The following is a 14,116-nucleotide window of genomic DNA, read 5'->3' on the forward strand; positions in this document are numbered from 1 at the left end:
AATGAGTCTCATGTGAAAAATGTTTTCTGAAAATTACAAAGAATTTTAAAATGCAGAATAGAAATTTATAATGAGGTTTAAATTCTTATGAATCTGTTCATCATCAAGCATAATGTCATCACTCTTAAAAATGTCTGTGGTATTCCATAGGGCATATCTTACTCAAACTTTGGGAAACATGCTAGAGAACCAAGGAATAAATAATTAAATGATACTTGAGAAAAAGTTATATTCAGGTAATCTATTTTTCACTTTTCCTGAATATATGTTTATTAGTCAACGATGATAGAATATCATAAACATCATAAATATGGTTATAGAAAACTAGTAAAATGAATTAAATATTGAAGATTTAAAATTAAGTATTAAATATCACACTGGAATATATAGCTTAGTTATTGACTACTGTACAAGGTGAGGAAATTAACACTCAGTAAACTGGTGAAAAACTTGTATTATTAAGAACAAATGAACCATTTTTTAATGACAAATTACTGGAGATAAGCACTAGATATAACATAGCAAGGTGCAGAAGGAAGAAATCACAATATTATGAAAGGTCTACAAAAGTCTAATTTAGACATTTGTTTAGAAAATAATATCTTTTTTATATATAAAGTACTTGGGCTTTTTTTTTTTCTTTTACATTTTTTTTCATAAGCTGCAAATTGAAATGACTTATAGCTTGAGTGTTAGTGATACTTCCCTATGCCATTGTTCTGAATAATTTTGAGACTGTTGCTTGGCTCCCTACACGTTATCTGCATATTTTCTCTCTAAGACTCTCAGGTTCACTTATTCTGACAGAATTCTTTCCATTACCTGTTTGTAGAGCTCCTGAAATACTATTCAGTGCATCATTTTCACATGAAGTATTATAAAAGGAAGAAAAGCATAAATTTCATTGTGCTGATAAACTATTATTTTTTGACTGAGAAATTAGCTTACTGGTTAGTTCATATACGCATAGATCTGGAAGTCTGGAGGAGGTGGTGATCACTTGGGCTCTGGATGTTTTTCTGAAGTGCTCCAACCAACTTCTCTATAAAGTTCAAGCTTTTTAGATTGAGATTTTCTTCAAGAAACATTTGGTTTTCAGATTACTAAAATTCTACAAGTGAACTTTTGTGATGTTCAGAACATATACTTTCAGTCCTAGACAAAACAGAATTTACAAAATAATCTGTTATTTCTTTTGTGCAAAAAAAAATCATTTATTTATTCTTAACCTTCATATTATCCCAGTCTGGGATTTTCTGTTCTGAGATTTTCTTAGATTCAGGTTTAGATCTGTTTTACCTCTGGTAATTAATTATTAACTTTTTGCTCCAGATTTACATGTTTATTTGAGATTCAAGATTTATCTTAATTAGTTTTTTCATTTCTCTATTCATGTGTTCATGTAATCAGGCTGGATTTTAGTTCTGTTAATTGTTTTCCATTTGAAAACAGTCGCTTATTGTAAGTTAGCTTACACAAAGCTTAAGAAGACATGAATAGAATATTTGCATACTGATGGGCTGTAAGAGGGACTGGATGATGTAATGATTTTTTTCAGTCTTTCTTCTGCATTGAATAATTACATATTAATTGCATGGGCTAAGTTGTTTTTGCCTCTTATATGCAAACCTCCATTTAAAACTCTTTATGAGGGGAGCGAGTAAAACATGGCTTCACATGAATAGATATAGAAAAAGAGAGGGGGATTTTTATAATTACTTTCTATGTGTACATTTTCTTAATAGTAACTTAATATATTTGCTAAGATTTGTTGAGTTTATATATATATAAATAATTTTAAGACATTACTATAGATAAAAATTTAAAATGGCAATTTAATGAAATCACAGTCCTTACTGTATAAGCTATTAAAATCTCCTGTTTCTCTTCTCTCATGGTCTACTTTGCTTCCCAGACATTTCTTCAGATTTCTTAAATTTACAAGCCATAAATTAGCAAATCATCAGCATATCAATGGGAAGAATCATCTGTTAGAGATTCCTTCCAGAAGGAAACATGGGATTCAATAACTAAACTTCACAGAGGAAAATAAAAACTGTAGACAGATAGATATGGTAAACAGAAAGACAAACAGATAATTTAACTTGACAGACCATCTTGGATTCATTAGACATTTGACTTTGATTAAAAATTAGAACATTTTTTTTAAAGACTCATCCAGATACTCTGGCAAAGGTCCATTTGCTGCAGTAATGAGAGACATAGCTCCAAAGAAAGTGACATAATATTATTATATTAAATTGTTTGATGCAGTATGTAAGATACTATTTTCCAGTGGGATGAGACTGTAATAGGAGAATGTGACATGGATTGCATTATGATCCCCAGCAGTGTCTCGCTTTCACATCTGCTAGCCATTCTTCTGATTCCACTGTTTCAAATGAAGTTTCACTTAGTGAAGTCTCACTCTGATGAGTGTTAAATAGACTGACAGATAGGACTAATAGGACAATCTTTTCCTCAATTTTGCATACTTATTAAACTGTATCAATTTTTGTGAAAGCAAGGAAAGGAGTGTGGGAATTGAGATATAATAATATTTTGACTTTTTTTCCCCTGAAGTGCATCTAGTTCTCAAATCATCTTCTGTTCCTGAATAATAGCAATAATTTTTAATAGCAATAATATTTCTAGTTAAGAATATACTAAATTCAACTTTTTTCCTTTTCTCTGCCTGAATTTTAAAAAAGGCTTTTGGGTTTCATTTCAAAGTAATAGTTTCTGTCCAATTTATGAATTTATGTCCCAACAAAGACTGAGTCTAGTATAGAAATTGCTGATATACCTTGTTTCATTGTGAAAACTGCAGTGAAGGCAACATGAGATGGCAGAGGTGGTGAAATAATAAGCAAGTTTTAGTGAAATATGACTTGTTTTTGTTCTTCCACAAAGTTAGCAATTACATTTTGTGGTGATTTCAATTGAAAGAAATGACCATTAGCTCTGGACATGAATGAAGTGCTTAAAAATATTAGACTTTGGTACATTCTGCATTATCTAAAAAGAATTTAATAGCTCTTTGACTCATTGAACATTAAAAAACCCATAAGGCAACTTTGAAAATGAATAATGACATAGAAAGCAGTTTATTTGAGGCAAAATATTTTCAGTAAATTTCCAAATTACAATGTAATAAATACATGTGATATCTGCTGCACAAAACAATACAAGAAAGAAGCTCGTTTGCAGTTGATACACGAATAATGAAGATGTCATTTACACTTGTGTTGCATTACAAGCTTTCTAGTATGGATCTGATGTATGCTATTGCATTTAATAGTTTTTACTTGTATTTATAGTAGATTGTGCATTCTTATTTTGATGTAGGTATGTTGTGTTTTTCTACAGAAGTAGAAGAATTCTAGATGAGGATAATAGTACCATCAAGACTGAATGAAAGAATAGTTTCTTCACCTTAAGCTATAGTGGAAGCCATCTATATAATCCAGATCCTGGCAGAAACAAATCACTATTTTCTTACTATTTCAGTTTTATAGGTAGACATCAAGCTAAGAATATTAACTTTTCTTTTTTAATTTGCTTTATAGCCACGTTTTGCACCATTCCTTAGATCATAGCAGTGTAAGATAAACTTAATTAGCTGTAAATGAACAGGAAAGTTGAAATAAAGAAGTTCATGGGGAATCCCTTAGAAGAACATACTATTGCAAACATATGGAGATGCATACTCTAAAATCCAGTTTAAAGAAAGGAATGTACAATTTTCCAGAATTTAATGCGCTCTGTCTGTTAGCGTGTTCTCTAGTTAAAGTATTACTTGGACAAAAAATATTTGAGGACCTGCATCAGTCTATTATTTCGCTGTTTTTCAGAAAAAAACATTTTTGAGCATTTAAGTAGTGCAAATGACACTATAACACATATCACAAATATATATCACAAATATTCACTGAACAGGACTGAAACTCGAATATGTGTGTTTGCTATAGTTTTCTAGCTGTCATAATTCACAACTGATCAAGATGTCTTTTATGTGGCTGTATCTTTTTTGGGCACACTAACAATTTTGAGTTTAAGAAATGGAAATGATTCATTCTTGATTCCTTATGCATGTATTGGTCAAATAGAAAGCTAATATCTGCATCAGATAGAAACAAAAAGCAAACACATGCATGTGCACACATGTACACATATACGTGTACACACACACACACACACAAAGTTTTTTTTTTTCCCGTTGGTCCTAAAGTTGATGAATGATATATTAGTCTTAGAGGTCCATGAAGTCTTCTGGGAAGGAAAGAAATATATCAAATCATGACTATAGTACTGTAAAATCTATTTATGTTAGTCTGAGAAGTTTCTATTAAAATAAGAATTGTGTTTAAAATAAGAATTGTGTTGTTGTATTATGTATACTGCATAATAGGGGAGAGATATATGAGTATGTGTAGAGTTTTCATGTAATTGAATTGAATTAGTATTATCTTGAATAGTAACAGATAAATAATAAAATCACAAGCAGCTAGAAATGTATTGTACACAGGAACATTTAAAGAATACATTCCACTGATATAATAGAAAAGATAATATGTACAGATGAGTGACACTGAGTTTTTTAAAGTTCTTTTTACTTGTTCCAAAAAAAAGGATATAATTTCTTTCAAAACAAGCTAAAGATTTATATTTAGTATTCTGTCCTCTGAAGGAAAAACCATGTAAAATCATTTCTGACGAGTCCTGTTCTCAGTGGTTCTGTTTTCACTTACAGCGCTATTTACACAAATTAAATATGTGTTCTCAGTGATCTCCTGTTGGAATTCTAGATGATTTAGCTTTTGCTTATTTCATTTTTTCCTTTGTGAAACTGTATTTGTGGTAGGTAGAGGTCTTCTGACAGTAATTCTATTTACTTTATAAGGAGCTAAAAAAGGCATCGTTTTTTATATGATGTTTCATTCTGTCTGTGTGAGGAAAAAAGATAGATATTGTAGAGAATTTCAGCTTTGTAAAAAGATTTCGTCACATAAGTGTACTAATTTTCTGTATTTGGTCACACTAATCATATTTCAGAGTGATAAATGGATATGTGATAAGATTAATCTGACACTTTCTTGATAGAATATACCCTTGATAGGCTTTGAATTCTCTGTGAAATGTTTTTGCAGCATCAGAATTGTGTAATATGGATTTCCATTGTTGTATTGAACCAATTTCACCTCTGATGCAGTTGTTCTGACAACTGTTACTTCACAGAAACCATAGTCTTCCTGATTACGTAATGGCAAAAAGTGTCTGAAATCCTGAGTCCTGTTTTTCAATATAATGGGGAAAAATCTAAATTTCCTTTTTAAAGAACAAACAAAAGAATATCATACTTCTGAGGATTGTCATAAACAAAGCTTAAGTGCAAAGTTTAGACTTTTCTGTCTGTAGAATCAACATTTTTAATGTAGTATTTTCCTACCAAAGAACTCTAGCCATAAAAAGAAGATATCCATTTTACTTGGTGCATGGAAAAACTGGGTGGTGTTTGGAAGGGGAATGATTATTGGCACAAACAGAGGAAGTTATAAATCTTCAGATCATACACAGGACAGATTGGAACAATACAAACTCTCCAAGTTTTCTAAGTTTATGTACCAAATAACTCTCTCTGGGCAAGTAGGAAATCTGTTTTCGGTTTCTTCTAAGCAAAAATATTACTTATGGTGAAAAGAGTTTGTTTGTTTTTCTGTGGGAATTTTCAACCAAAAATTAATGTATCTCATCAGAAAATATTGTTTGAAAACCAGGAAAGTTTTTTTTAGCAATCACTATTTAGAATGCTTTTTTGGGCTGTACAGCAAGGACGAGAGTTGATACCAAAGTAGCCCAAAATCAGAGTAGTAATTAGTGCACATGTTAAAAATACCTTCTGACACTTTCAAAAGAATTAGTACGGATGCTCATGTGCAAATGTATATAAAAAAAAGTTTTATTTTTACTAGATCAGATTATGTGAAACAACACTGAATGAGAATCATAAGAAATAATAATTGTACCCAATACATTTGCTTTTAGTAGCAGATGTTTTGAGTAAATGACTTCTGGAGGTCTTTTCCAACTCCATTTCATCTGTATTATTAGAAAACCTATGCTGTGTCAGGAATACAACTCCATATTTTCTGTCCATTATTTATCATTTTCTTGACTCTAGATAGGCTCACATTCAGAAAAAGTTCTGAATAGCACTGGAGAGCTAGTGTAATGTAGTGTACCCATCTCAGTCTGTTCAGAATTTAACTCTAGTAAGGTACTAAGATTTTGAACATCTTTTCAGAATCTGAAATTGAGAATTTCTGGTAAATTTAATCTATTGGATGGAATTTCATCCATTTGGTAAGGAGGGAATCTAATCTACCATCTTCTGGCTGAACTGTGCACTCAATGCATGCACACAGTTCCAGCAGCTCAGGTGATCAACCCCTTAGGAAAACTGAGGAAGACTGCTCAGAATGGGAATGCAGGTAGGGTTTTATGCAGCCTAAGGGCTGCTTCAATTCTGCCAAGCTGCAAATGTCCCAGATGAAATCTCTGAGGGACCCTTTGTACTAAAAAGGGATGAACTAAAATATATTTTTTTTTCGTTTTGTTTTCTGTTATTGTACTTACTGCCTTATATTACAGAAAAGCAATTAGGGATTGTTTAGTCTGAGAACTCAACTGCATTTTGTACACAGTAGATGAAAAGCTTAGATAAAAATTGAAGAAAATTTTTGGTGAAGCTGAAGCAGACAGTCCAGGTAGCTAGTTTATCAATAAAATATCATAGTAGTAAGTCATGTTAAAATTTCGTGTCATTATGTATTCCATGCCTATTAAAAGGAATGAAACAATTCTTTTAGTTACTGTTTCTAAAACTGCCTATGAAGTGTAGTGATGTCACTAAGAAATCTTATAAAAGGAGAGTTCAAGGTTATCATATTTCTAAACAAACTTTAAAACTACCCTACACTATTTGTAAAGGTGGTACTAATAGAACAATATCATAAAGTGTACTGGACTGGAATAATACAGTTTCATTTTCCTAGTGACCTGAACCACTGCAAAGTAACAGTACATAATGTTTCTATTGTTCACCATATGGAGCATGTTGTTGATTTATTCTTTTTTCTGTGTCATCCTTTTTCCAATGAATTCCATGCACCTTTCACACACATCACATCAAGCACCAAATTATGAAGCAAGTGCAGGCCCATTATATTAGTAATCATTGCTGCCACCTATTATTAGTTGTTTCCAGCCAATGAGATTGCTCTATTACTCAGTTGTTCACAAAATAGTTTTTATGTAATGGTGACTGGGATAGTCTAATTTTTACTGTTAGAATACTTTGCTTCATATTTGGCAGGAAAATTTGGACAATTTTGTGAAATTTTGCATTTGAAACATTTGTTTATAGACTATATGACTATAATGAATCTGGCTTTCTTTCTCTTAGTTCAGCAATTGCAACTGGATCACCTTGTCTGTCTTTTGTAAGCAATGTGATTATTGGAAGTATTAGTATTAGGCATGTAAAAATCACAGTCTATCATAAAATAGTAAGGGTAAAGAAGGTTGGGTTAAGTTCATTCCATGAAGAAAATTGTGAGACAGCATAGGATATCCTTATCAGAAAATGTATTTTGCTTTACAGTGATAAAGGAACAATGATCCATTAAGTCAGGAATTGTGCAGTTTCCTAAGTCAGCTTCTTATTTAAAATGTATAATTCAAGAAGGTGTGTGTAGGCATGTGCTTTCCTCTTACAAGTCATCTATTCAGGTAAATCTGGTACAAATGAAAAACCGTGAAACAGAAGGAACCTATGTGAAATCTTAGTGTGTGCAAGCTGGAATGATACATTTCTATAATGCATCAAATAATAAGTTCTTATTTCAAAGTACATGCCATGTAGGTGTTAATATAGGAGAAAGATTCTTCTTTTACTGACAGATTTTATTGACAAGCTTTGCACTGCCTTCAGTGATATAATTCTCTGGTTTCATGGAAAAATGTAGAATAATTTTAGGGAGATTTATTGCCTTATTACATCGTAAAACAAAAATTTAAACTGATAATTTCAGCAGAAAAGTTTAAGATGCAGATGAAAATCTGTGAAATAAGAGAAATATGATTTTGAAAGGGACTGATCAATACAGTGTATAAACATCTGTATAAATTATGTGTCTTGTTAAATGTGCACTTAACCAAAGACTGTAGTCTTTGCAGGTGAGAATGTAAATGTATTTTGAATTGCAAAACCTCTTTTGGAATTGATGTTTTACTTTTTTAGGTTCATGGAATAGGTGTTAGAGAGACATCATGAAAACTAATACTCTTTCTTAGGCAATAAATTACCATTTTCTTCTTTATTTGCTTGCTTGTTTTACTTTCTTTGCAAGATTAACTCTCATTTTTCTGTAACAGGCACATAGTTGTCTGTGGTCATATAACACTTGAAAGCGTGTCCAACTTCCTGAAGGACTTCCTGCACAAGGATAGGGATGATGTCAACGTAGAAATCGTCTTTCTGCATAAGTGAGTAATCTTTCAAAATAAGCCATCTTGTATATTATGAAAACTTATTGAATTAACGTATGTACCTTTGGGGAAAATATAGGATTTTCCAATGTCCAAGTGATTGTTAAGTTAATGTATACCATTTCTGTTTTTCCACTGGCAGAAGTTATTTTGAGAAAAAGAGTGTTTTTTGCAGTTATTTTATAATCCATTCTTAAGCACAGTAGTATGGGTATTTCAAGAAAATAGATTTCAGAGCCAGTCGTATAAGTTGTGTTGTAGAATATCTTAAGACATATCTAAAATGAGAAGGGAATTACAAAATTAAAAAAAAAAAAAAAAAGTTCTCATAAATAGACATGAGAGTTTTTTTAAGTGGCAAATATTTCTAGTGAAACAGGCACAATTGGTAAAACAAGTAAAAGTAGTGAAAACCAGTGAATGGTATGAAATTATGGCATCTGAAAACACCTGTTTTCATTTCATTAGGAAAAATGATTTTGCATTGTAAAATATTTACAGAACAAAAATGCAGATGAAAATATAGTTTTAATATGAAAATGACGCAGTACTTGATAGAGAAGGTAGAAAGTAAATTCTCATCACTATAATAGTTGGTATTGCTCTTTTACCCAAATATACCCACAGACACAGTCTCTTAAATATTTTTTTATGTGGGATTTGGAAAGGTGTCTGAAGGTGGACATTGATAGTTGCAGCCTCTGCATTGCAAGTGATGCAACATGAAGTCTCCCTATGGGAGAACCTGTTAGAAGTAGCCATGTGCTCAAAAGAGTGACAGTGTAAGTAGTCTTTTCTGATCTCAAATAGCACCTGTTTAGATGTGCCAAAATCTATGAATAAGTGATAATTGTGCATTTAGTTGCATTTGCAACAAGTTCTGCACTTTTCTTCTTTTCAAAGAAAGTGATTAAAAAGTTTATAATTACTAATGATTCAACAAACTAATAATCAGCTCTTGCACTTTTTTTTTAAATATTAATTCCTTTAAAACTAGACTAGACATGTTATCCTTGAGGAACAGCATTGTTTCTTATTTCCCCTTTCTTAAGTAGTAATGGGAATTGACTTTGAGAGGAAAGTGAAGATCCAGATTTCCACAGTGAAAATGCATGGTGACATGAAATGGGAAACTGCAAATGCATGTGAAGAAAGTTCAGCACCTGGTTACTTGTTTGTGCCTGTTTTTGGTGTTTGTTTGTTTGTTTGTTTTTGTTATGTTTTTGTTTTTCCTGTGCTGTCATGGGCAAATATTTGTGTTTACTTGTTTTATTTTCTTACTAACTTAGCATTTTGCGTCAGAAATTTCTCAGGCTGTGGTTACGTAGCTATTGAATCCACTTGTTCTATTTGGTCATGTTTATGGCAAAATGAAGTGAGATTAAGCCAGAGAAAAATTAGGTTTGTTTTAATTCCAGCTCATATAGGCATCAAGGGATCCTTACAGGATTCCTTCCCTGGCTTGTAATTATTTCCCATTGACCTCTTTTATTTGTTGCAGTCAACTGTTTAGCCAGCAGTAGGTATGTGCAGGAGATGATTGCCTTAATAGAAAAGTTCTGTGGAAAATACTTCCTCCATAGAGAGGATGTTTTCAGATGTTTGCATCACTGTTTCTAGATTCACCTCTTTGAGAAAGTGAGATAAGCATTCAGAGCACAGTTAATCAGACCAGATGTTCTCTAGATAGAAGTAGGGAAGTGTAAGCAGTGTAATATTTGTTTAAGTACTGTATATTCTTTCCACAGCACAGGAAAAGCAGTGAAAATTCAAAATGTATAAATAAATAAAAATAAATAAACGAGTCAGTTTATAAATAAAAGAAGAAAATGAAACTGTTATGGAAAAAAGTGGCTTTTCATTTGTTTTTGTATTTTCTTCCTCTTCTCAATGCAGTATCTCCCCTAACCTTGAGCTGGAAGCTCTTTTTAAACGACACTTCACTCAGGTGGAATTTTATCAGGGTTCAGTCCTCAATCCCCATGACCTGGCAAGAGTAAAGGTAATATTTCTTCTGTTCTGTTCTGTTAACTGACTTCAACTTAAGTACTCATTGCATTATTTGATTAAAACAAAAATAATTTAAGTAATGGTAGCATTCTACAGGTAAACTCAAAACACTGTTTTTCCATTTCTATTAGCTTATGTAATAAATTACAACGTTTATCCTTCTAGATATTATTTTCCTTGTGTCTTTAGATTTACAAAGCTACAGTACCACTATGACTTAAGATAATTTCCTATTCTATTGAACTCTAAGAATTTTTCATTGGATTTTAGTCATGTCTATTTAATGTTTGATATAGTAGATCGTTGTCTCAATTACTTATTATTTATACTTATTGTAATTACTTAAAATACTATTGTCTTATCTTCATCAATACAATTAGAAAATTATTTTTCACCTGTCAAATCCTTTTCCCATTGTCTAGAATCCTGATAAAAACGCAACTTAAGAAACTTATTAGTTAAAATGAGATATATGTATTGTCTTCGTTGTAAATTATTTTATACTCTTAAAAAAGTATGAAGTTTAAAGGAAAAAAATGGCAAGGTGTCATTTCATGTTCTTTTCTTTTTCTCTTTTTATTTTTTTTCATTTTTCTTTTCTTTTTTCTAAATAAAATGTAACTTATTTTGGCCAAATAGATTTTAATGCAATATCAGCACTTTCTAGGTTATCATCATGTTTTCTATGCATTTTGGCTTTCAGATTGCTTAACACTTTGTAGTCCATTACAATTTGTATCTCAGTTCAGCAGAACAGAATTTTTTTTATATGCTTTATGTTAAATAGGGTTAAGGTTTGTGGGAATGTAGAGGTCCTCTTAATTCTTTACTCATGCTGTCTGAAAATTCATGCTCTGAATCAGAAATTCAAACATCTCCTCCTTTCTTTAACAAGAAAGTACTTACATTCTCAAACAAACTGCAGGACTTGTGTGTGTAGTGTACTGATATAACAAACTTTTTATGCATTTAGAGGTCTAAAATTCAATACCTGCTTACAAAAGAAACATCTGTTAAAACCTTCTTGCTTTTAGCTTATACAAAGTAGTAATCAGGTAATTAAACTACCAAACAGGTCTGAGGAAGCTTCACAAAATTACTGTGTGTATGTGAAGCTGTTGCCCAGCAACTATAAAATCTTGAAAATTTTGTCAGCACTGTAAACTGATATTCGTGCCTATGATAGGAGTGTTGTACTTTCTAATACTTTATGATGAATGAAAAGTTGGAAAAAGAGGTTGCTATTTATGTTTGCTGTGTTTTTTGGTGTCTCAGATAGAGTCAGCAGATGCGTGCCTAATTCTTGCCAATAAATACTGCGCTGACCCAGATGCTGAGGATGCCTCCAATATTATGAGGTAAACGCATTGTTTTTTAATAGGTTTTGTATTCTTAACTCTGATTAGCCAAATTCTGGTATCCAGATAGTCCATAGCCACACACCAATTTATAGCTGATCTGTTGGACTTGAAGAGCATCACAAGATTTTCTTTAGAAGGCAGATTATAAGATTGCCTCAGAAGCTCAGAGATGAGGATGCTCTTAAGTTCCTTTTCTAATTTAGCTGCTTTAGAAGCAGCATATGAGAAGAGAAAATGTCAAGAGAACAAACTAGACCAAAAGTGAAATTTTGAATCAGAATATTTGTTTGGAACTTTGTGTATTGGCCATTTTTACTCATTTAGAGTATCTTTCCATATTCAGATATGTTGATTGCTTTTCTTCCAACACAGTTCCAGTGTAATTGTATGAACTACTAACAATTTCTGTATTCCTCTCTGTTAAGTCAATGAAGTTTGATTTTCTCTTTTTCAGAAACTGCCTTTAAATCTCTATTTTCATGGCGTAGGAGATGCTTTCTAAAAATTCATCCTTTCAAAAGGGACATGAGAGCTCTAGGTAGCACCTTTTCTGTTTCTTTGTTATAATTGCTTACAGACCACTTTACAGAGTACTTTACAGTTCTCAAAGGGCATCCAAAATAGAATCAGCTGCATTTATTTGGCTTGTGATTACTGTTGCTCCAACACAGTAATTTATTAATGTTCTCCAAGTCCACTGCTTGGCACTATCTCTTGGATCTTCACTGGTCACTGCACTAATTACTTCAGAATGCAGTTTGTCTAGACGTTGTGGAGAGGATGACAAGGCCGTGTGATCATTTAATAGGTCTTAGCATTGAAGTATTCATAGCTGCACAAAGGACCAACAGAATTGCATGTCCTTTCCCCTCATTTAATTATGCTGCGGCAACAATATATTACAAAAATATATGCCCTGCAAAGGCTGGTGTTGATCATGAGACAGAAGGACCTTCAATCGCCTCATACCTTATTGCTCCTCAGTAAATCTGCTACAACAAGTAATTACTTAGCTTGGTGAAAGTGATGTATACACTTCATGATGGAAACTATGCAATAGTCTCCTAGCTCCATGCTCATTTTTAACACTTAAGACGAATGATTCTTATGTTAATTGACAGAGCATTTACAACATTAGGAACCACCAAAGCTTTGTCCCGTTTTCCTCCTCCTATTCTGTGAAGGAAGGTCAAAGGCTCAGTTAGTGGATGAGCATCTAGAGTTACAGTAAAAATAAATGAGACCAGTCTTCTTGTTTTTTAAAATCAAATGTCAAGGATTTGTCAAAAATTCTCTAACATGGAACTGATCATTGCAATTAAACAATTTTATTGGTCTGTCAGATATTTGCATTCCATGAGTTAAAGAAAAAGGAGAAAAAAAATTAAATGATAATGCTACTCCGCCTTTGGCAAAGTTCACTGTGAACAAGAGATTTGGGTGTATATGGAAGGAGCAGGTCTTACAGAATTGTTAAGGTTAGAAAAGAACTCTAATATCATCTAGTCCAACAATCAATCTGTCATCACATGCTGTTAAACCATGTCCCTGTGTGCTACATCTACATGTTTTTTCAACACCTCCAGGGATGGTGACTCCATCACTTCTCTGTTACATGCATAGCCTGTTCCAATGCCTAATTTCATTTTTCTGTTTCAATGCAAAAATCATTTTTAGTTTTCATTGCATAAATGTATTAAAAGACTTTCAATTGCAGATTAGTGCATTCTTAAAACATTTACTACTTTTAATCTAATAAAATGCAGAGCTTTTATTTCAGAATTAAAATTCTCATGCATTTTCTTGTATTTAAATGAATTTAATTCAATAAGATTAAATGTTTAGTTAAATTCAGTAAGAATTCAATTCAGTAAGAATTGAAAAAATACTAGGAAGAGTTGGTTTTCTCTCTGAAAATAAAGTATAAATTGAAATTGTCCATATATCTTTTTAAATCCATATCATGACCTAGTTTTTGTATACTTGAAGCTCAAGCAAAACCAGAATTTTGCAAGATGTTTCCTACAGAACACTGCTGTAAACAGTTGTGGCATTGAGAATCTTATGAGTCTGATGACTCTAAAGTAATTGACATTATTTTCCCTTTTGATGGTTTTCCTTTTTTACTTCCATTTGTTCTTACAGGACTGACTTTTTTTTTGTTTGCTTCTGTCTTTGATTTTGCTGAACAGGTT

The 14,116-nt window shown here is 32.1% G+C and overlaps 2 protein-coding genes across 33 annotated transcripts in view; one reads left to right on the top strand and one right to left on the bottom strand.

Moving 5' to 3' along the window:
• RPS24 (ribosomal protein S24) overlaps nt 1–14,116 on the bottom strand; it is a 559,366-nt gene that overhangs the window by 513,537 nt on the left and 31,713 nt on the right. The window lies entirely within an intron of this gene.
• Nucleotides 1–14,116, top strand: part of KCNMA1 (potassium calcium-activated channel subfamily M alpha 1) — a 436,284-nt gene that overhangs the window by 294,596 nt on the left and 127,572 nt on the right. For all 31 annotated transcript variants that reach the window (XM_048946538.1, XM_048946532.1, XM_048946533.1 and 28 more), the window contains 3 exons: nt 8,437–8,547; nt 10,447–10,552; nt 11,836–11,918. In XM_048946538.1, the coding sequence (XP_048802495.1) occupies nt 8,437–8,547; nt 10,447–10,552; nt 11,836–11,918 (300 nt within the window). The remainder of the gene's footprint in view (nt 1–8,436; nt 8,548–10,446; nt 10,553–11,835; nt 11,919–14,116) is intronic.

This window comes from Lagopus muta, chromosome 5, assembly GCF_023343835.1.
Source record: "Lagopus muta isolate bLagMut1 chromosome 5, bLagMut1 primary, whole genome shotgun sequence".
In the NCBI taxonomy this organism is placed as follows: domain Eukaryota; kingdom Metazoa; phylum Chordata; class Aves; order Galliformes; family Phasianidae; genus Lagopus; species Lagopus muta.